This window comes from Cydia splendana, chromosome 18 (genome assembly GCF_910591565.1).
Source record: "Cydia splendana chromosome 18, ilCydSple1.2, whole genome shotgun sequence".
NCBI lineage: Eukaryota > Metazoa > Arthropoda > Insecta > Lepidoptera > Tortricidae > Cydia > Cydia splendana.
In genome coordinates this window covers 13,183,073-13,204,204 of record NC_085977.1, presented here as the reverse complement: position 1 = coordinate 13,204,204, position 21,132 = coordinate 13,183,073, and the positions used below count along the sequence as shown (strand labels likewise).

Here is a 21,132-nt window from a genome sequence, read left to right as displayed (position 1 = left end):
AAATTATTAGGTACTTACATTTCAGATCTCGCTTCTCGAAACGGCCTGACATCTGACAGTTAAGTTGTTCGAATGTCAGAGGAAAATTAATTACAATAATATTGAGATGTAAACATAGGCAGGGCTAGACTAGGCACAGGCCTTCTATAACCGATTTCTGCTCAAGTTTCTGAGATTTGAATTTTAAAAACGGCATGAAATTATTAGTAGGCAGCAAGGGAAATTATTAGCACCTAGGTTAAAGCTTTAGTAGGTATAGCTTAAATTAGATTTCAATACAGAGAAATATCTGTTTTGTATCTAGTTCTAGTATTAAGTTCCTTAGCCCTTAGAACCTAAAAAATAGGTTCAGATAGCCTATCGCGAGCCACGTTCGACGAGTTGCCTCCTTGTCACACTTACGTACGAATTTAGAAGTGCCACAGAGAGGCAACACGTCGAACGTGGTTCACGGTATGCCCTCTGAACCTATTTTTTTATACCACGTCCCGTCGGTGGCAAACTAGCATAGGTACGGGTCAAATATTGGTGTCGTTAACTTAGCCTATGGATATCTGCAACTCAGGCGGAGTCACATAACACGTTGCCGATCTTCTATTGTATCCTCCTGAGTCCCTGAGGCCTTTATAAAGGATTTAATCTAAATGGAATTTTGAATTACAATGGAATATAATATGGTTCCAAATTCAAAACTGCAATAATGACAAGGGGGACTCAGGAGGATAAAACTATAAACTGCCTTGACGTTGCCTTAATTAATATACTCGTAATTCTAACCATTTTATAGGTACATCTCATTTATTTCCGTAGAAACTCTCACTCACAGTTTATTCACATCTGAATGACCTACCCACCTGTGCGCTGGCGCAGCCATTTCTAACAAGTTGTTTATCCTCATAATATTGTATTAAAACGGCGCGACGACCGGCATTTCTCTATAGCGCGCTTGGTGGTCTGATGCTTTTTACAAAAAAAGTAAATTTTGAGAAAACCGGGGGGATATGATAGATAATAGTAATGATGACACAATATGTTGAATCTTACAACAAAATCTAGTTAAATACTTAGATATAAAATGAGCAATTTATAAAAAAAACATTGTAGGTACCTACATCAACTATATATCGTCAGGTGACAAGCAAAACTCACTAATTACTACCACAAGTTAATAGCCATAATGAACCATATTAATACCTAAATAAGGTTGATTTTTGTTTAATATTTTTTAGTAATTAGTGAGTTATGCTTGTCACCTGACGATATATAGGTTCAATTACTATAGGAAATATCGTCGGGTGACAAGCAAAAGTCACTAAGTACTATCAAAAAATTAAAGTAACAATGCACTTTATTACACTTGTAACACGGTTTATTGTCCAATAATTTCAATGGTGTTAGTTAGTGACTTTTGCTTGTCACCGGACGATATAAATTATCAACTTACTATAGGAAATATTCACGAGCGAGAAAATTCCCCATACAAAAGGGAGAACGTTCTCGAGAAGAGCACAACTCTAGGCATATAGATGCACAGTAAGCAACAGAAAGAAGAGGTAGGAAACTAGCAATTGACATTGTTAAAATGGTTGAGAATTAATTAAAATATTCAAATCAAAGTTAAAATGGTGTGTCAAACAGCAGGAACAACTCGAGTTGGATAAATTAGCATCTCATCATTTTCAAAAACAGTTTTCTAAATATTGGAAAGGTACTAAGAAGTTGAATAAAAATAAAAGTTTACCTATTAGTATCAATGCAGTTACAGAAACATCTGAAATTGCAAATCTGTTTAAGGATCACTTTAGGGTGACTTCGCCTCTAGGGTCGGTGCAGCGGGTGCGCGAGCGGGGGCCTGCGCGGCCGGGCGAACGCCTCGTCTTCAGTTGCAAAGAAATTAAAGATGCAATTAAGAACATGAAGAGGGGGAAGTCGCCTGGCCACGACGGGCTCAGTATCGAGCACCTGCAACATGCTGGACCGCACCTACCGCGAGTGCTGACCTTGCTGTTTAATTTATGTTTAAGTCACTCGTACCTCCCACGGGACTTAATGCGAACACTGGTTGTGCCGATAGTGAAGAACGGAACAGGAGACATAGCGGACAAGGGTAATTACAGGCCTATTTCACTGGCTACGGTAATAGCGAAAGTTTTTGATAGTGTGCTGGACCGGCATCTCAGTAAACACACTAAGCTCCACGATGCACAGTTTGGCTTTCGTGAGGGTCTGTCGACTGAGAGTGCTATACTGGCTCTAAAAAACACAGTTAAGTACTACCTGGACCGTAAAACCCCTGTGTACGCTTGTTTCCTGGACCTGTCGAAGGCTTTCGACTTAGTGTCGTATGACGTCCTGTGGGGGAAGCTCGAGGATGCGGGTGTCCCTGCCGAGCTCATAAGCATACTGTCGTACTGGTACCAACATCAAACAAATAATGTTAAATGGGCAAACTCGTTGTCTGACCAATATGGACTTGAATGCGGGGTAAGGCAAGAGGGTCTAACTTCTCCTAGGCTCTTTAACATTTACGTGAATCAGCTGATCGAGGAACTCAGCAGCACCTATGTTGGATGTCATGTGGTCGGAGTTTGTTTTAATAACATAAGCTACGCAGACGACATGGTGCTGTTGGGGCCCACGATTGGGGGTTTGCGTAAATTAATTGCGATCTGTGAGACCTATGCTGAAAAGCATGGGTTAAAATACAACTCCAAAAAGAGTGAGCTCTTGGTATTTAAAGGCAAAAATAAGCCGCCAGCAGTTATTCCTCCAGTATATCTCAATGGCTCGCCATTGCAGAGAGTCTCGCAATTTAAATACCTTGGGCACATTGTAAATGAGGAGTTAAAGGATGATGGTGACATCGAAAGAGAACGAAGGGCTTTGTCTGTAAGAGGGAACATGCTGGTTCGCAGATTTGCTGGCTGTTCACTTGAGGTCAAGGTCACGCTTTTTAAGGCATACTGCCAAACTTTCTACACCAGCAGTCTGTGGACCAACTATACCCAAAGAGCGTACAATACCCTTCGAATATTGTATAATAACCTGTTCCGGGCGATGGTGGGGCTTCCTCGTTACTGCAGCGCGTCAGGCATGTTTGCCGACGCGCACATTGATGACTTCTATGCGCTTATGCGCAACAAAGTCGCGTCGCTCATCAGACGGGTTAGGGGAAGCCCCAACAGTCTCCTACAGGTCGTGGCCGGGAGGCAGGACAGCGCCGTGCTCGGCAGGTTTAACGAGCTGCATGCTCCGATTGTACGTGCGCCTCGGTGAACCGCTCGCACGGCTGTCATGCAGGGCTTTTAGTTTTAGATTTTTTGTTATTAAATTAAGTAATACTAACTCATTTTAGTTGTAGTACCTATTAGTTTAGTATTAATAATTTTAGTTTTTAATTTTAAGTTGTAATTTTAGTTTATATTTGTTATTTTAAGTACGTACTAACAATACTATGGACCTTGTTGTCTGAAAATAAACGCATTTTATTTTTTATTATTATTTATTTATTTATTAAAAAAAATATATGTACGTCACCTTAACGGTATTTTTATCATCCAATAAACACAAAATTCATCATTTGTTACAACAAGTTCCTGGAACTAACATTTTTTATTGTAATTAAATCGTAATTTCTTGCAGATTTCGCAGTAGTCGGTTTTTGTTCTCATTTTCTTTATTTTGGGACGGGATACTCCCCGGAGAGTGTTAAGATGTCACATTTAATTAAATACACTGTTGATAGCGGACGGGTGGCCCCTTGTTAAGAATAATTGGCGAGAATTTTTATTCATCGGTGACTAGGTATAATAAATTGTAATATAGTTTGATTGCCCTTGTGATAAGTATAACTACTTGCTTATATGTATACCATCAACTTTATAGTAACGAGTACCTACTGAAACTCTTGGGTACACTATAAAAAATATAGTACCAACGGACTTAATGCCTATTATAGTATTATTTGGTATTAGGTATCTAGCTAATCTAATACCTTTAAAACGAGCAATTCTTGTTTATTTATATACCTATATTTCGGGGATCTCGGAAACGGCTCTAACGATTTCGATGAAATTTGCTATATGGGGGTTTTCGGGGGCGATAAATCGATCTAGCTAGGTCTTATCTCTGGGAAAAAACGCGCATTGTTGAGTTTTTATATGTCTTCCGAGCAGAGCTCGGTCTCCCAGATATTGTTTTATAGTTTACGAAAGGCAATTTTCAAATAGTTGTTTTTTTATCATCCAGGTATCCGGCCACCGCAGAAGACACAGGCGACAGGGCGCCGGGCAGTACCTACCAAATTCATACGTGATCCCAGGAGGGGAGGGTAGTGAGAAGGGCTGGAGCCCGTGGGGGAATCCCAGCAACTGCTCGCGGCCCTGTGGCGGCGGTGTTGCCAGCCAGAAGAGGATATGCCTCATAGAAGGGTAAGTTCGAGGCCCTAGAAGAGTTAAAAGCCTGGAAATGCGCCTGATGTGGCAATGATATTGGCAATTTGTTATGCGGCAAGATTTTATTATAGTAGCGGAAAATTAAGACACTTTTATGTTAATTAACAAGACGTTAGAGTTGTACAGTCGACGTCAAAGATATGTTTACACACACTTTTCCACCTCACTCCTTTGTAATAAGGCGAAAAATATAAACATACCATTGTAAAACTGTACCATTTTAAAACCTGCGCTCATAACCAAATACGCAACGCACATACACAACAAAAACATTTACTTAAAATACCGAGTTTGTGTGTATGACTTTAGAAGTGAGCGTATTAAGGGCCCTGGGGAGGGAGGCGCATTTTTAAAATGGTTAACGTCTACGAGACCTGAAGTTCTTGAGTAATTGGATATTCACTTCTTAAGGGTTTTTGGCTTTTACCCCTACTTCATCTCATTTTCATCAGTCCTTGAGCGAACTTTGTATTTTAACAGCACCTCGAACTCCTAGTATAATAAAAGAGCAATTCCAGGTCTGGCGCGAGCTGCACGGGAGGAGACACAAAGTACTTCTCGTGCAACACGCAAGATTGCCCCGAGCAGAGCGACTTCCGCGCTGAACAGTGCGCTGAGTTCAACGACAAAGCCTTCAAGGGGACCAAGTACAGGTGGGTACAATGTCACTGGTCTCATGTGAACAGGATAGGCTGTGTCATGTCATGCATGCAGGACTGTCTTGAGATGAGCGACTTTCGTGCAGAATAGTGCGCTAAATTCAACCAAGTATAGGTACAGGTGGGTACAGACTTTCAGAGTCATTGGTCTGATGTTAACTGGACAGGCGGTGTCATGGAGTACTGCGATGGACTATCGTGCGGAACAGTGCGCTGAATTTAACGACAAAACCCAAAGGGGACCGAGTACCTACAGGTGGGTACAACGTCAGTGGCATCATGACAGTGTCATGACTTCAGCAGTTTCAGCAGCAGTGAGCACTTGATCCGCTTCCTTTTCTATCGTGATTTTATTCTGAGTAGGTAGCTATCCTTAAGTTTAGTCTGAATTAATTACATTCAGTGAGTTTTTTGAAACTCTGTACTTTGGTACAGATTATTTTTGTCAAGTCATACAATACAATATTTAGGTAGGTACTTTTGACATTAGAATAAGAAACGATTGATTTAGTTTAGTTGATATTTTTACTAAAATAACCTTTCATCCTGACGACCGGTCTGGCCTAGTGAGTAGTGACCCTGCCTGTGAAGCCGATGGTTCTGGGTTCGAATCCCGGTAAGGGCATTTATTTGTGTGATGAACACAGATATTTGTTCCCGAGTCATGGGTGTTTTCTATGTATTTAAGTATTTATTAATATGTATATATTATATATATCGTTGCCTAAGTACCCACAACACAAGCCTTATTGAGCTTACTGTGGGACTTAGTCAATTTGTGTAGTAATAAGATAAGATAAGATAAGATAATATTTATTCATTAAAACTTATGCTAATTTGATTTATACAATGGTAATTATACAATTTATACTTGAATACTAGTAATTCATGGATTCAGGTTAAGATAGGTACAGATCAATTTAACAATATTAATACCGATACAAATATGTATTTTCTAAACTCTAATGGAAATTTGAACAATACCTAAACTAAGTAAACATTTACTTGTATCTTAGGTATGCACGTTTTGTAGGTCAGTGTATAAGTGGGGAAGTGCTTACCAAACAAGATGATTATTTATTTATAATAACAATAAACTATATGACTATGACTATATTCTACTCTTTAGAACGTTAAATGGTGACATACTTAGCAATTAGTTTGTACAACACACATATAAATCTTTCTTAACTTCTATGTGACTATTTCTAGTAGTCTTTCTGTGTCCTATAATATTTATTTATTTATCCTCAGTTGGGTACCGTACACGAACGGTCCTCGGCCGTGCGAGCTGAACTGCATGCCGAAGGGCGAGCGGTTCTACTACCGGCAGGCGCCGAAGGTGACGGACGGCACGCGATGCAACGACGAGTCCTTCGACGTCTGCGTCGATGGCAACTGTCAGGTAACTTTATAACATTCTTCACACGCTTCATTTTGTAGGTAAATAGGTTTTCTGATGGATCAAGTCCCTAGAGCGAATCAACGAGGATAATGACAGCCGCGACAACGTTAAATAAGTTCCGTCAATGACAATCACTCTGAAATTTGTGCAAACTAAAGGATGAAGCCCGCAAAGCTGAAATGGGACTGGGCAGGGCACATCTGCCGAATGCACCCAGAACGCTGGGCTAAAGTATCCACGGACTGGATCCCACAGGATGGATCTCGGGGCAGAGGAAGACCCAAACGGAGATGGCGGGACAACCTAGATACATTCTGTGTGGAGTGGCGGGAGTGTGCATTAGACAGAGACAAGTGGCGGGAAAGAGGGGAGGCCTTTGCCCAGCAGTGGGACACACTAATAGGCTAAAGAAAAAAAAAAAAAAAAAAAAAAGGATGAAGCAAGTTATATTGGGTATTCAGAAGCAAAGATTACGGAAATTTTCTGATGTGATGATTTTTTTCGTGGTAAAATTTTCCATATCTATGAAGGAAATTTTGTCTCGATTTTCAGAAATTTTCCAGCTTTTTGGAAACTCTAGAAAATATCTGTGCTTACAAATTAACTAATTGAATATTATTTTAGCCGGTGGGCTGCGACATGATGCTGGGCTCCAACGCTCGTGAAGACAAGTGCCGCGTGTGCCGCGGCAACGGGACCAACTGTCACACCAACGCCGGCCTTATCGACAACCAAGATTACACCCAAGGTACTCAACTATACTTGATTAGTGTTTCTTATCCGGTGGTCCGCGGACCACTGATGATCTCTGGTAGTCGTTGAATTATGTTTTTTTTACAACCATCCGTCGTATCGGCTTCCCATTCGAAATTTCCAGATTAGAAACTCTTTCCCATTTCACTTGTCCAACTGTTTTGGTAAATGTATGTTCCTTTGAGAAGATATTGAAATGTAACCAAAGAGTAGTATAATACACGGTGTAACATGAGAAAACCGAATAATTTTAACCACGCATTTCTGAGGTCAAAAGAAGGAAAAAATGTAATATGCTGTGTTTAGATCAATTTCGACACAAAAAAATTTTTTTGTTGTGTTTTTTTAATTTTTTGAATGTATTTGTTCATAAAAAATAAATGTTATTGGTAAACTTGTCACTTAAAATTGATTTTTACTTTTATTTTTCGTAAAACCTACTTTTTGCAAAGTGTTACTTGGCACTTTTTGACATCTATCAATAAGGAAATTTAGACTACGTCCCATAGCTGCAACATCACCATCAAAAAGGCCTTTTACACTATGTAACAATAAAAACTTGTTTTTTTTTAATTAATATTATCTCTGAAACTAGGCGAATTTCAAAAAAGTTTATACGACATTTTTGTCTCTAAATATGATCAGGAATACGCTGTTAAAATTATTTGGTTTCCTCATGTTACACCGTGTATATAGGACATGTAACACAATATTTTGTTTTGTTTTTCAGGGTACAACGACATTCTTCTAATACCCGAAGGAGCAACAAATATTATTATAGAGGAGATAGACAAATCCAACAATTATCTTGGTAAGTCTTAGCCGAAGCACTTTCTCTTATCCTACTTTTAACTACTCGTATATGTACCTATATTACTTACACTAGTTTGCTAGAGACAACCAATCCTGTAAGCAGTAGCTGAGAATTTTTAACACTCTTTATTGCGCCTACCGCTGTAACGAGATGATGTTATTTGGTTTTTAGCACATTTCACTATCTGACCAGAATTTGTTCCTAAGTTTTGATCACAAGATCTTGTTTCCAGCTCTCCGATCAAAGAAGGACAACAAGTACTACCTGAACGGCGACTACCAGATAAGCTTTCCTCACACGATGCAGATCGCCGGCGTGCCGTGGCATTACGAGCGCAGCGTGCAGGGCTTCGCGGCGCCTGACAAGCTGCGGTGCTTGGGACCCATCAACGAGCCACTTTACCTCTCGGTAATACAACTACTAGAATATTTTTTGGATATCGTGGCAATGTCCTGGCGTCCTGTGGAATCCTGGCCGTACCAATGAGTTTTTCGGAACTTATGTACAGAATATCCTTTCATATTTACCACTAGCTTTTCGGTGAAGGAAAACATCGTGACGAAACCTGCATACATAACGCGAAGAAATTCAAAACTGTATGTGAAATTCCCAACCCGCATTGGGCCAGCGTGAGGACTATAGCCCAAACCCTCTCATGCTTGAGAGGAGGCCTGTGCCCAGCAGTAAGACGTATATCGGCTAAATTATTATTATTTTTTATCGTGGTAATGTAGTATACTAACAGCGTCTAACGGTTCTTAAGCTTGTACTAAACTTTCACAAACACCTTGGTTTATCAACCAACGACTGCACTCCACCACCATCCATCAGCGCCCGCGGTCCGCTTTTCATCAGGCGGGCCATATTAATTGTTTTGTTTGCTACTAAAGTAAAACAAACACTATTGAAACTGATCACTGATCAGCGCAATGAGTTAACACTGGGTTGATGATCACTTCTTCCGTAGAATCGACGATAAATACATGGTGGCTAAGAAATAACTGCATTCCCGTTGCCTAAACCCCCCTGGCATGACATGACATGTCATTTTCTTAAAGCCCCTAGTTTCTCATGCAGTGTATCGATTACACATATGTAACATGCGTGTTCTGGTATCCAGCTGCTCTTGCAAGAGACAAACGTGGGCATCAAATACGAGTACAGCATCCCGAAAGACCTGGCCCCACCGACCAACGCCACCTACACCTGGACGCACGAGGAGTTCTCTCCATGCAGCGTTACTTGCGGCTCAGGTATGATAAAAACACAACACTGAAAAAAATATGATTTATCGAGCATGCATTAAAGTGATTTCATTAAGATTAACGGCTAATACAATATCAACTAATGTACGTTCGTTCATACGTAACGTACAAACAGTAAACTTTACTGCTTGGTTCGATAGGCTCATATGGAAGTGTTTAAATCATTAAACGTTAATGCAGTTTCAATTGTTTTAAACGATTTTTTTCTCAGTGAACTCAACCAACACAACAAAATGCAGACTCTCAATTTGTGCAGAAACTTGCTATATCATGAACCTTATTTTGACAGAAGAGGTATTATTATGCATTATAGTGTATTGTTGCAACCTTTAACTAAACATTATCATAACGACTCATCTCGACAGATGTTTTAAGCAACGATCTGTAAGCGAAAGACAATGTGGTTCATATGACTAAATAATCTCGTGACTAGATGGAAATGGAGATTGTATTCTCTTCTTGGTCTTGAGTTTCACACCCTTGTGATAATAGTAGCTGGCATAATAACTCATATATGATGATGATCGAATATTTTTCAAGGTTTCCAAACCCGCAACGTAACCTGCCGCACGCGCGACGAGCTAGAAATTGTGGACGAAAGCCTCTGCGACGCAGGGCTCCGGCCCATCGCCAACGAGACCTGCCAGCTGGCCGAGTGCATGCCGGAGTGGGTGCCGAGCCCATGGGGGCCCTGCTCCAAGCTGTGCGGCTCCGGCGGTTCGCAATCGCGCTCCGTACAGTGCCAGAAGATCATCTCTAACGGGCAAGTCAAAATAAACCTTTTATTCCATGCAGTTCCTATAGAACCTCAAGGTTGAGGGTGGCCAATATAGTCACTGTCTTAGCTTTGCATAAAAGTGGTAACATCTTTTTGGAGTTGCACTTTTAAAAAGTCCTTACCTGCATTAAAAGTCAGGCCACACCGGAAACATATAAGGTAAACGTACTAGTGCTCGACATTGCATGCTAATGCCCAATAGATGATACGTTGCTATCACCTCTATTAACAATGACTTAAATTTCAAGATGACATGTACTGGGACCGCGTCGAGCACCAGTACGTTTACCTTACACCACGTCTGTGTCTAAAGCTTGTATGAGTTACAGACGGCTGCATATAGTGTGTCTATACACCGTGTTTTTTTTGATTTCCGTTAATTTCAAGGGTGCATACCTGAGCTTAAATCAAGTAACTTTCCCAAAGACACCGATATTCTAATTAACTCCATTTCGAAGATAATCAATATTTTATTTTTTTCCTATAAGGCCTCTACAAGCTTGTACACTTGCCTTAAGGCCGGTTTACATATTGATTAAGCCCTTGCTACACGGTCGCCGACAAGCCTTCTAACCGTCTGACCTTGGTCTGTCCTTGGCCAGTTTTGGTCAAATTTTGTTGGAAACAACTGTCTACACGGTCCGGGACGGACCAAGGCCGCGCGGTCTGAAGGCTTGTCGGCGACCGTGTAGCAAGGGCTTTAGTGTTTAGAATGAGTTCATACATTTGCTACTAAACTTAAGTAAAATCTCGGTCGATCGATGTTCGAATTGACATTGATATGTCACAGATTTCAATTGTTTGGTTTAGTTAAATGTAATGCCCGTGTTACAACAACGCTATATGCTACATTTAATTACTTTTTAATATAATTTTTTCTGAAAAAAAAAGCAAAAAAAAATTTTTTTTTTTTCAAAATTAACTATGCCATTTAGTTTTCTTAAACGTACTTAACCATACCCCGAAGTTAACGGAATTCAATAAAAACACGGTGTATGCACTATGCATCCAATGTACCTACCTACGCTTTATCTTATACCTTCTTATATGCAATTTGTCCAGCTTAAAGCTAATAAGGTAAACACTGAGATCTTAATATCTCCCTCTATTTTGCTTAGCTAAGTGTGTATAGTGTCGAGCTGCTATTTTAGCTTTAAGACGTTTTGGGATTTTATTTTAGGTACCCATCGATAGTGGACGAGAACCAATGCTTCAGACGGCTGGGCGACAAGCCCGAAGAGCACCAGAAGTGCAACGTCAACGCCTCCTGCCCCACATGGTTCACTGGACCCTGGAAACCTGTAAGTGTATTCTCTAATGAAAGCTCAAGTACTTGTTTTGACGCAGTCCTGGCGGCTTAGCACGGTCGCGTGTTTATCCCTTGTCACCATGCCTGTCACGTTCTAACAAGTACGTAAGTGCGAAAGGGACGCGCATAGTGATAGACGATAAAAATGGAACCGTGCTGCGCCCACTGATTTAAGATTTTTTCGCTTTACAGCAATATTATATATGGTACTTTTTTTTTTGCCAAATCAAAAAGTAATTTACTGTATTAGATTAATAAAGCCTAAGAAACCATCTTGAAGATTTAAATTTAAGGCACAGTCAACTTTATGGCTAACCAACTTTTCTTCCTCAGTGCGACAAGCTGTGTGGAGACGGCAAGCAGACGCGCCAGGTGGTCTGCCACAGGAAGACCAACGGCCGCGTGGAAGTCCTGGTAGACGAGAGCTGCGAAGACGAGAAGCCTGATGCGGAGCAGCCCTGCAATATCCACCCGTGTGATGGTATCGACTGGGTTATATCCAACTGGACCGGGGTGAGTACCTGCTCATCATTATATATTTGGACACTATCGTACTTTAAAATACACGCTACTTAGCTCCCCGAGTCCGCTCCACGCTCTTAAACATGTTACTTCACTTACAAAACGGCCCTTGAAAAGCAAACATTATTTTCATCCCACTGCTGGCAACTTCTTCAACCCCCACGCTGATTTAGGATACCTAGTACTAGTACCTATGTAATAGTTTAATTCTGTTAAAGCTGTTATTAAGTTAATAGCCCGCATTAGTCATTACCATAATTTGTTGTAATATAACGACTATTAAGACTTATAGATGTCCAGAAAGAGACGTGAAAATTACATTCATTTAAGGATTTTTCAAGATCGTAATTGTAGTCTGTATAGCTTTAGCGTACAATCTTGGGACCCCAACCATACTAGCTTGTCTAAACTAGGTAATTTAAATCTTTTATTCCAGTGTGACTCCTGCGTGTCAAAGTACTACACTCGTGAGGCGCTGTGCGTGACGAAGGACCGTCAGGTTGTGGACTCGAATCTGTGCTCGTACCATCGCAAGGCAGAACTGCAGAAACCGTGCGACGAGTCCACACTGCCTGCCTGCGAGTCGCAGTGGTATGCCACACAGTGGAGCAATGTGAGCAATTTCCTCAACACTCTTATTTTATCCACTGCAATTTTAAACTGAAATGTTTTGCAGTCAACACAAATAAGTTCTCAGTGCTACGTTACCGTCAAGCTATCAGCCAATTTGGAATTCAGAATATTTGTAAAGAGCTATATAAACAATCTCCCACACAACTTATCATAAAATTCACTAGGTAGCTTCACAGTTTATATCTAGACAACATGGTCGATAGACAAAATTATCCTTACACGGATGATTAAAACACGTTAAAGCACCGTTTACTCATTATAATTGTATTGTACCTATCACAAAAACGCAATCCATAAGACACGTCACTTGCGTATACGTTAAGTTCCGGCTTGGTGACCAACCCATAAATTTTCAGCACAATGTAACATCATTCGTTGGAACACCATAAAATAATGTCTTGTCTTTCTACCCAGTGCTCAGTAGACTGCGGCGTAGGCGTGAAGACTCGCAAGGTGTTCTGCGGGTTCTTCGACGGCGGCTCCGTACAGCAGGTGGACGAGGCCAAGTGCGACGCGGACTCCAAGTACAACGACACCACGCCGTGCGAGGTCCCGGCCGACAACTGCCCCGCTATATGGTTCGCTGCCAACTGGACCGAGGTGGGTCTTGTTAAACTTGTCTGGAGTGGCCTACAGGTCTGCCATGCTATGGCCGAACTCGTACAGTGTTCCGCGGGTTCTTTGACGTCGGAGCAGTGCTCCTGCACTCGACCTCCTGGTCGACCAGGCCAAGTACAACGACACCACGCCGTGCGAGGTCCCGGCCAACAACTGCCCCGCTATATGGTTCGCAGCCAACTGGACCGAGGTGGGTCTTGTCAAACTTGTCTGTAGTGACCTATAGGTCTGCCATGCTATGGCCTAAATCGTACAAATGCCCACTGGACCGAGGTTGGTCACAGGGAATATTTTTGCCCGACGAGACGACGTTTCAAGTGCAAAAATCGGAAAGTGGGCTCTAAAGTAGCAGCTGATGACGCAACCCAGATTTAAACACTAAGATGAGAAAGAGAAGTAAACCGGCTTTTACATTTATAGAGAGTATGCTTTATTTAATTTAAAAGAATTCGAATGGTTCATAGTCTAAACAACCCAATACTTACTTTAAGATAATTGTTATTATGTTACAGTGCACGAAAGAGTGCGACGGCGGCGTGCAGTACCGCAAGGTGATGTGCCTGAGCGGCGGCAACGCGTCCACCTCATGTCCCGAAGCTGAAATGCCTGACGAGGAACAATCCTGCAACCCTGAGCCTTGCAACATAGGTATGTTTTAACGGGTTTACTTTTAACAGTTTTGAATGATTCACGGTTAGTTTCACTAGACATATCGACCGGTACCCCCGGGACCCGTGAACAAGATGCACGTAACTGCGTCGAAATATCGGGAGCACGAAAACTCACGGTTCATATCCCGGTCGATATAAGTCTAGTGGGTTTACTTTTGTTGTTGGTATCATTACATCTTTAAAAAAATCAGATGACTTTTGGCAAGGGTAGAGTAGAAACCTACCGTTGACTCTAAATTCTCTAAGATTATAATTATATCCTTTTATTTTCTAATATCATCTTTAGGCAATCTATGATAGTAATCTGTCCTTCATGCACAATTGCCATACCAGCTATTGAAAAACATTGACATTGAAATCCAACATCTTTTAATATACAAGAATGCATTTTTCCGCGCTATTTTTAAAGACGAGCTGTTGTCCGTATCATCGACGACTGTGATGGATGATGACGATTTACCCGACTGCGAAGAGGAAGAGGAAGAGGTTGGCGCAGAACTGCTGACCAGCACCTCGGTATGTACTCCATGACAAATCATACTGTCAAAGGTTCTTTGATTTTATAATGGCTGTTTTCTAATTCAATATGTTTTTCAGGTCAGTGATATGATGTTCAGTGACGCCTCATCTACAGCAGGTAATATTTGAGTTATTACGTATGCTACATGATTTTGGATATGGCAAGGTAAAGAATTTACGCTCAAATTACAGTTTTTCTCTATTTACAGAAGGTTCCGGGGCCACTGAAACGGAATTCGACTTCAGCTCTTTCTCAACTGTAACTGGATCAGGTATGTATGGGCAAATTTGTGACATGATTTTTTTAACTCTTCACACCAAATTTTCATTCAGATAGATAGGTATTATGAGTAAAACTTGTATCAAAACGTGCAGGAAAAAGTAACGCACGTAGCATTTGGTCTTTATTTTTCTTTTCCTATTCATTGCGAGAAGAGTTTTAGCAGCTACACCATTGATATTGACGATTCTTTACTTATGTTTTTAGATATCACTGAATTAGGCTCTGGCGAAACTGACTTCACCACAGAGTCTAACACTGGATCTACGGGTACGGGCTCCGATTTGACAGAGGAGACTGGCTCAACAAGCTCGACTGAGACTGGAGAGACCTCAACACCGGGCTCCACAGACACCGGCTCAACAGTCTCGGGCAGTGGTGAGTACTATACTAGCCCTCAACCAAACTGACGACCGGTGAGAGAGATAGTGATATGACCTCGGTCGTCAGTTTGGTCGAGGGCTAGTATAACGTAGATCCAATATAAAATAATCATGAAGAATATGAGAATATCAAATATATTTGGCGTCCCATTTTAGTATTACAATTTAGACTGTCATTATTTCCTAGAGTTAGACCAAGACAAGTCTACAATGATTTTGATAGCACACGCAGTTCAAGTGTTATTTAAAATGTCAAACCTCTATGAAATTATGACGTATAAATAACACTTGCACTGCGCGTGCTATTAAAATCGTTGTAGACGTATCTTGGGCTAGCTCTATGAATCTTATTTATAATTTGACTAATCTACTGTTCTCGTTTGATGATGTTTACACCAATTAGTGGTCATTCAAACATATTTTCAGATACCACTGGCTCGGGCGAAACTACGGAAACGTCGTCAGGATCATCAGGCTCAGACTCGACCGAGGGCACGGGCTCCACAGTGGCCGGCGAGACCACGACGCCGGGCTCCACGGTGTCTGGAGAGACCACAGTGTCAGGATCCACGGACAGCTCTACTGGAGTTTCGACCAGCAGTGAGTACCTACTGTCTAAAATATAGGTAATAGATGTAATATTTAATTCAAAGTGCATCAGGCTCTATTCTAAGGGCGTCAGAAATACTCAAACAAATTAAACCCGGGATAAAATTTGAATGATAATACAAACGTACCTATTTATTATAGGTGACACCTCTGCCTCGGAGTCTACCTCTGACTCCAGTTCAACGGTGGCCGGCGAAACTACAACAGCCGGCTCCACTGTGGCCGGAGAGACTACAACAGCTGGATCCACAGTCAGTGGCTCAACTGAAGTCTCAAGCAGTGGTGAGTAACTATTACAGAGCCAGTTTTTTAGCATTACAGATTGAAATAGTTGGTACTTATCTATTGAAATTATAGACAATGCTCTCTCTATTAATTTAAAAATAACTCATTTATTTACATACAATATATATACAGTGGTACTACTAAACTAAATTAATAACTAGCTTAAATCTAAAATAGGCCCTTGAGGCATTGTACCAAGGATGCTGGCGGCATTTCCTCGCTGTATCGCAATGCTGATACGTTGTGCGAGGTAGCCGCCAGCTCTTCGGTCACCAGTTACGTCAACCAGACGCTTCGCGATTTCTGCGAACAACTTATGCGCGCTGGGACCCCATGGACCTAGAGTTTCAACTCCAAATGGTACAAAATGGTACTCTCTGCCGAGGCTCTTATATTTGTTACGTTTTAGAATTTCGGCGCTTTCCGCCGCTCCGCCCGCTTTTACAGTAGTCCGTTGGAGGTGGGACGGTGCCAGTGTGTCTTTGAAAGGCTAAGAAATTTGCTTACAGATAGAGACAGCATTGTCGATGGTTTCTATAAACACCTACTTTCTCGGTGAGTTTGATACTTATTGTCTGATGAAGGTCGGTGAAAATAGTGCTGCGATATGCGTCGATAATTAGCCGCAGATAATTATTTAATTCATATAATATCTAGAAGTTTTCTTAATTAGAGTCTGAGCACAGTTTTTATGCCAAGTGCTACTCAAGATTACCTAGTGCTACTATCGCAAATTAAGTACCTAGGTCAAAGTCTACTTAAAATTACAAAAATGAATCATGAAAGCAATTTTTCGATTCAGATGCTACCAGCTCCAGCGAACCTACTGAAACGACCTCCGAAGAAACTACGCCTAGTAGCTCAACTTCTGACTCAACGACGGATAGCTCAGAGACCACAACACCCAGTGGGGAGACCACAACACCCGGCGGGGAGACCACTACACTTGGTTCGGGAACGACGACCTCTGTGGCAGGAGAAACTACAACGTCTGGCTCTAGCGAGGCTACATCTGATGGATCCACGGTCTCAAGTGATGGTGAGTAAAAAAATCGACATTAAGTGTTTATAAAATTATGGAAAAGGATACTTAATATTAAATGAATTTTAATAAATGAACAATTGCGTATAACAGGTTCCTAGAACTGTTAAGACTAGTAAACACCAAAAACGGAGCCAACCGGCACCAGTCATGGCGGTGGTTTTAAGAGCACACGAATTTTAATCGATACCCTCTTGTCCACAGGTTCATCTACTAGCCCTGGGGATATCAGTTCAACAACCGAAGGTGGTACTACACTTAGTGGCCCTACCGAAACTGGCGGTTCTAGTGAAACTACTGAAACTGGCGGCTCTACACCTAGTGGATCCACCGAAGTTGGCGGTTCCTCGCCTATTGAAAGTACCGAAACTGGTGGTTCATCTTTATCTACCACGGAGGGTGCCTCCGGCTCGACAGAGGAAGGCTCATCGACAACTACCCAAGCTGGGGAGACTACTCCATCGGGTAGCACAGGAAGCGAAGGTTCCACGGAATCAGGCGCTACAGAAGCCGGTTAGCATTTTTATTATTATATTATATTTCTTTTCCGTAGTCCCAGATTTTGTGCGTGGTGCTTAAGCCACGTCAAAAAAAATACATGACGATTGAACTTTAACGGACTACATCATTTTATTTAGAGAAATTGATAGGTTCGTAATTATTTTCCCATTTTGATGGGTCAATTTCACACCCTTTCTTGGTTGGTTTATAATGTCTACTAAATAACTAACTATAGCTTCTGTACAATAATTACAGGAACCGGATCTACTGACAGTTCTTCATATGGCTCAACTGATGGAACTACCGAATCTGATGAAAGTAGTAAGTACAGTAACCGATATTTTGCCAAAAAGGATACCCCAACAACAACAATAATAATTATTATTACTTACTAATATTTGGCTGAGCGATTCAAAAAGAGGCCTCCGAAACGAAACCGGCGTGGTTAGTCGTCCGAAACACGCTCTCTTAACAACCTGATATTCAATTCACCCATACTTTGTAGGTGACGAAACTAGCCCATTTAATATAACTAATGTTAAAATCTGTTGTACGAAGCAACATTTAAAATAATTTTGTTTTAGCGCGTTGGGACTTGTCTACCATACTGTCGACGAAGTCACCGCGCTGCAGACCGAGGAACAAGCCGGCCAAGTGCGTCTCGAGCAAGTTCGGATGCTGTCCAGACAAGAAGACACCCGCTGGCGGGCCATTCGATGAAGGTAAATTAAATAAATACTAAAATCTAGATATATAGATAGATACGAGTAGATAGAAGGAGTACGAGTAGATAGTAGATGGAAGATAGGTAGATAGATAGATATAATACTCTTTATTGGCACACCTCAGTAAAAGAGACAGCTTAAAGGAAAACGTTTGATTAAAGATAAAGGCAGACAACAACCCACTTACTAAACTGTACCTAGCTTACCTACTTATTTCTTCTCATGTTAAACTTATAATCCTTATTTGGTAGTAATAATAGCTTTCATGTAATAAATTTGTAAAGGACTTGTAACACAAACAAAAAATTTCAATGCTCGATCAAAATAAAATGCCGATTTCACCAAAACGTGATGGACAAGACAAGAAGAGAAGAAAGCACGGTTCACTGATCTTAGGTAAATCCGAACCAACATAACTCAAATTTAAAAAAATTAAAATATAATTAAATTTTCCAGGATGTCCGAGCCCAACCACTTGCAAGGATACCAAATACGGCTGTTGCCCCGACGGCGTGTCCCCAGCGGGAGGCCCACGCAACAGGGACTGCCCCGTACCCAACTGCGAGGAGACCCTGTACGGGTGCTGCAAGTCTGACCACAAGACACCGGCCGAAGGCAATGATCAGGAGGGATGCCCGCCGGCTTGCAAGGTCTCCAAGTAAGTGGGGGAAAATTCTTTTTCACACCTCCTATTCAGAAAAGAGCTTTTTCTTCCCTGCTACGAGGGATCAAAGTGGCACTTTTCCTCCCTGCTAGGAGGGATCAAAGTGGCACTTTTCTGTTCAAGCACATTATTTTTACATTTTTTTGCACATTATTTTTTTAGCTTAAATAATCTGTTTAAGTATCAGATTGTGTCAACACTAAGATTTTTTTATTTTCCTCATAGTTGATGTGAAAAGCAGTATGTGTCAAAATTACACACACGGTATCAAAATTATTTCGTCTTGGGCGTTAACACTTGAATCCCTCATTACGCTCAGGATTCTACTTTAGAATCCCTCACTACGTTCGGGATTCTATTGTACAATCCATCGCTTCATTCAGGATTCAATGTACGCCCTTGACGGAAATATATCATTTTGAGCCCTTGTAACACAAACTACTATAGTGGTTTTTTGTCATACCTACCTATACCATACCACTTTTAAGGTTAAGGTGGAACATTGTATGTACCTAAGCCAGACTAGCGCAACTTTTTGTAACAAGTGTAAGGACTGTAAGGAACAATTCTTCAAGTCGAGTAATAATTAATCTATGAGCATGTAGGTAAGCGGTGCAGCGAAATCCTTATGTCACTGTGAATCATAGACCACCTTGGTCGTGTGGATGTCAACTGCTATTTTCACGGAGTAATTTTCTTCGCAGCACAAGACGTATAGTATACGGTGTACTTTAGTAAATTGTATTGTTTGTCACCATAACCTTCACTTCACCATAAATGTGTTTTGTTATAGGTTTGGTTGCTGCGCGGACAATGAGACTAAAGCGACTGGACCGCATAAGGCGGGATGTCCCGAAACGTCTACAACGACAACAGGTACGAGTACGGCCAAGCCAAAAATGTCATTAACCAAGGTGAAGGACTCAAGGAGAATAAACTAGATAATATGGTTCAATAATTGCTGTGCAAAGTCAGCGACATAATTTTACTCGATATGAAGGCATTTCCGACTCCTATAACCAATTTCGTAGCTGGATCATATAGACTTGATCAAATTGTAATACATATTGTTTATTTTAGAGTCTCCCACGGAAGCAACTACGGGATCAGATGCATCAACAGAAACGGGATCTACAGAAGAAACAACCACAGAAACGACAACCGAGCCTGTTACCGAAAAATGCGAAATCGTCGATGGTTTGTAAAACTCACTCTTTTCCCTGAGGTTGAATTATGAATAAAACAGAAATCTACTGGTTTTGCGGCTCCTAATACTTAATTTTATTTTTTATAGTAACTATATTGAATTTTACTGGCCCAATTTATCCGACCGAGCTTTAGTAGAACAAGTACAGCTAACGTCTTTTGTATGTTTGTTATTAAAGGAAAGGAAGTGTGCCACCCATGCAGCACTTCCGAGTTTGGCTGCTGCGACGATGGCGACACAGCGGCGCATGGACCCAAAAAGCTGGGCTGCTGTCTGCTCACGCCGCACGGGTGCTGCCCCGACAACTACCAGCCGGCGACTGGCCCCAATCTAGAAGGTAAAGGATGTGTGCCACCTTGCGGTACTTCCGAGTTTGGCTGCTGCGACGCTGGCAACACAGCGGCGCACGGACCCAACAAGCTGGGCTGCTGTCTGCTCACGCCGCACGGGTGCTGCCCCGACACCTACCAGCCGGCGACTGGCCCCAATCTAGAAGGTAAAGGATGTGTGCCACCTTGCGGTACTTCCGAGTTTGGCTGCTGCGACGCTGGCAACACAGCGGCGCACGGACCCAACAAGCTGGGCTGCTGTCTGCTCACGCCGCACGGGTGCTGCCCCGACAACTACCAGCCGGCGACTGGCCCCAATCAAGAAGGTTTACGCCCCGATTTACGGGGCGTAGTGGTTGTATGTACTTCAGGGCCAAAAGGTGGGTAGTGAGGGACAGCGTAAGTAGTCAGTTTTGGTTGAATATGGAGATTATGGAGTGAAAAACTTTTAAATGAAATGAATATTTTTATTTCAGGCAACTAGTGGCCCATACATAAATACCTTAAAACTAGCATACATATTATAAAAATATATTTTAAAACTAAACACTACAAATCACATTATGGCTGCGATGCATTACGCAACCCCGCCGTGTCAGGGAGCCGGCCGCGGAACCGCCGGAACTTGATACCCTTCGGCCAAAATTCCTCCTTGGTGAAGGTCGCTAGATGTTCAGTCGGAACGCTCACCACAAACGAATTAAAAT

The 21,132-nt window shown here is 41.6% G+C and overlaps 1 protein-coding gene across 1 annotated transcript in view; it reads left to right on the top strand.

Annotated features, from left to right (window-relative positions):
- Positions 1–21,132, top strand: part of LOC134799147 (papilin) — a 167,248-nt gene that overhangs the window by 108,965 nt on the left and 37,151 nt on the right. The window contains exons 3-29 of the mRNA XM_063771554.1: positions 4,249–4,430; positions 4,973–5,107; positions 6,368–6,518; positions 7,143–7,266; positions 8,002–8,082; positions 8,318–8,493; positions 9,206–9,338; positions 9,891–10,113; positions 11,309–11,429; positions 11,771–11,950; positions 12,396–12,572; positions 13,007–13,192; positions 13,723–13,858; positions 14,291–14,397; positions 14,479–14,518; positions 14,610–14,672; positions 14,888–15,058; positions 15,490–15,663; positions 15,814–15,954; positions 16,760–16,996; positions 17,204–17,512; positions 17,756–17,821; positions 18,085–18,222; positions 18,682–18,883; positions 19,683–19,765; positions 19,970–20,086; positions 20,275–20,592. Coding sequence (XP_063627624.1) covers positions 4,249–4,430; positions 4,973–5,107; positions 6,368–6,518; positions 7,143–7,266; positions 8,002–8,082; positions 8,318–8,493; positions 9,206–9,338; positions 9,891–10,113; positions 11,309–11,429; positions 11,771–11,950; positions 12,396–12,572; positions 13,007–13,192; positions 13,723–13,858; positions 14,291–14,397; positions 14,479–14,518; positions 14,610–14,672; positions 14,888–15,058; positions 15,490–15,663; positions 15,814–15,954; positions 16,760–16,996; positions 17,204–17,512; positions 17,756–17,821; positions 18,085–18,222; positions 18,682–18,883; positions 19,683–19,765; positions 19,970–20,086; positions 20,275–20,592 — 4,171 coding nt within the window. The remainder of the gene's footprint in view (positions 1–4,248; positions 4,431–4,972; positions 5,108–6,367; positions 6,519–7,142; positions 7,267–8,001; positions 8,083–8,317; positions 8,494–9,205; positions 9,339–9,890; positions 10,114–11,308; positions 11,430–11,770; positions 11,951–12,395; positions 12,573–13,006; positions 13,193–13,722; positions 13,859–14,290; positions 14,398–14,478; positions 14,519–14,609; positions 14,673–14,887; positions 15,059–15,489; positions 15,664–15,813; positions 15,955–16,759; positions 16,997–17,203; positions 17,513–17,755; positions 17,822–18,084; positions 18,223–18,681; positions 18,884–19,682; positions 19,766–19,969; positions 20,087–20,274; positions 20,593–21,132) is intronic.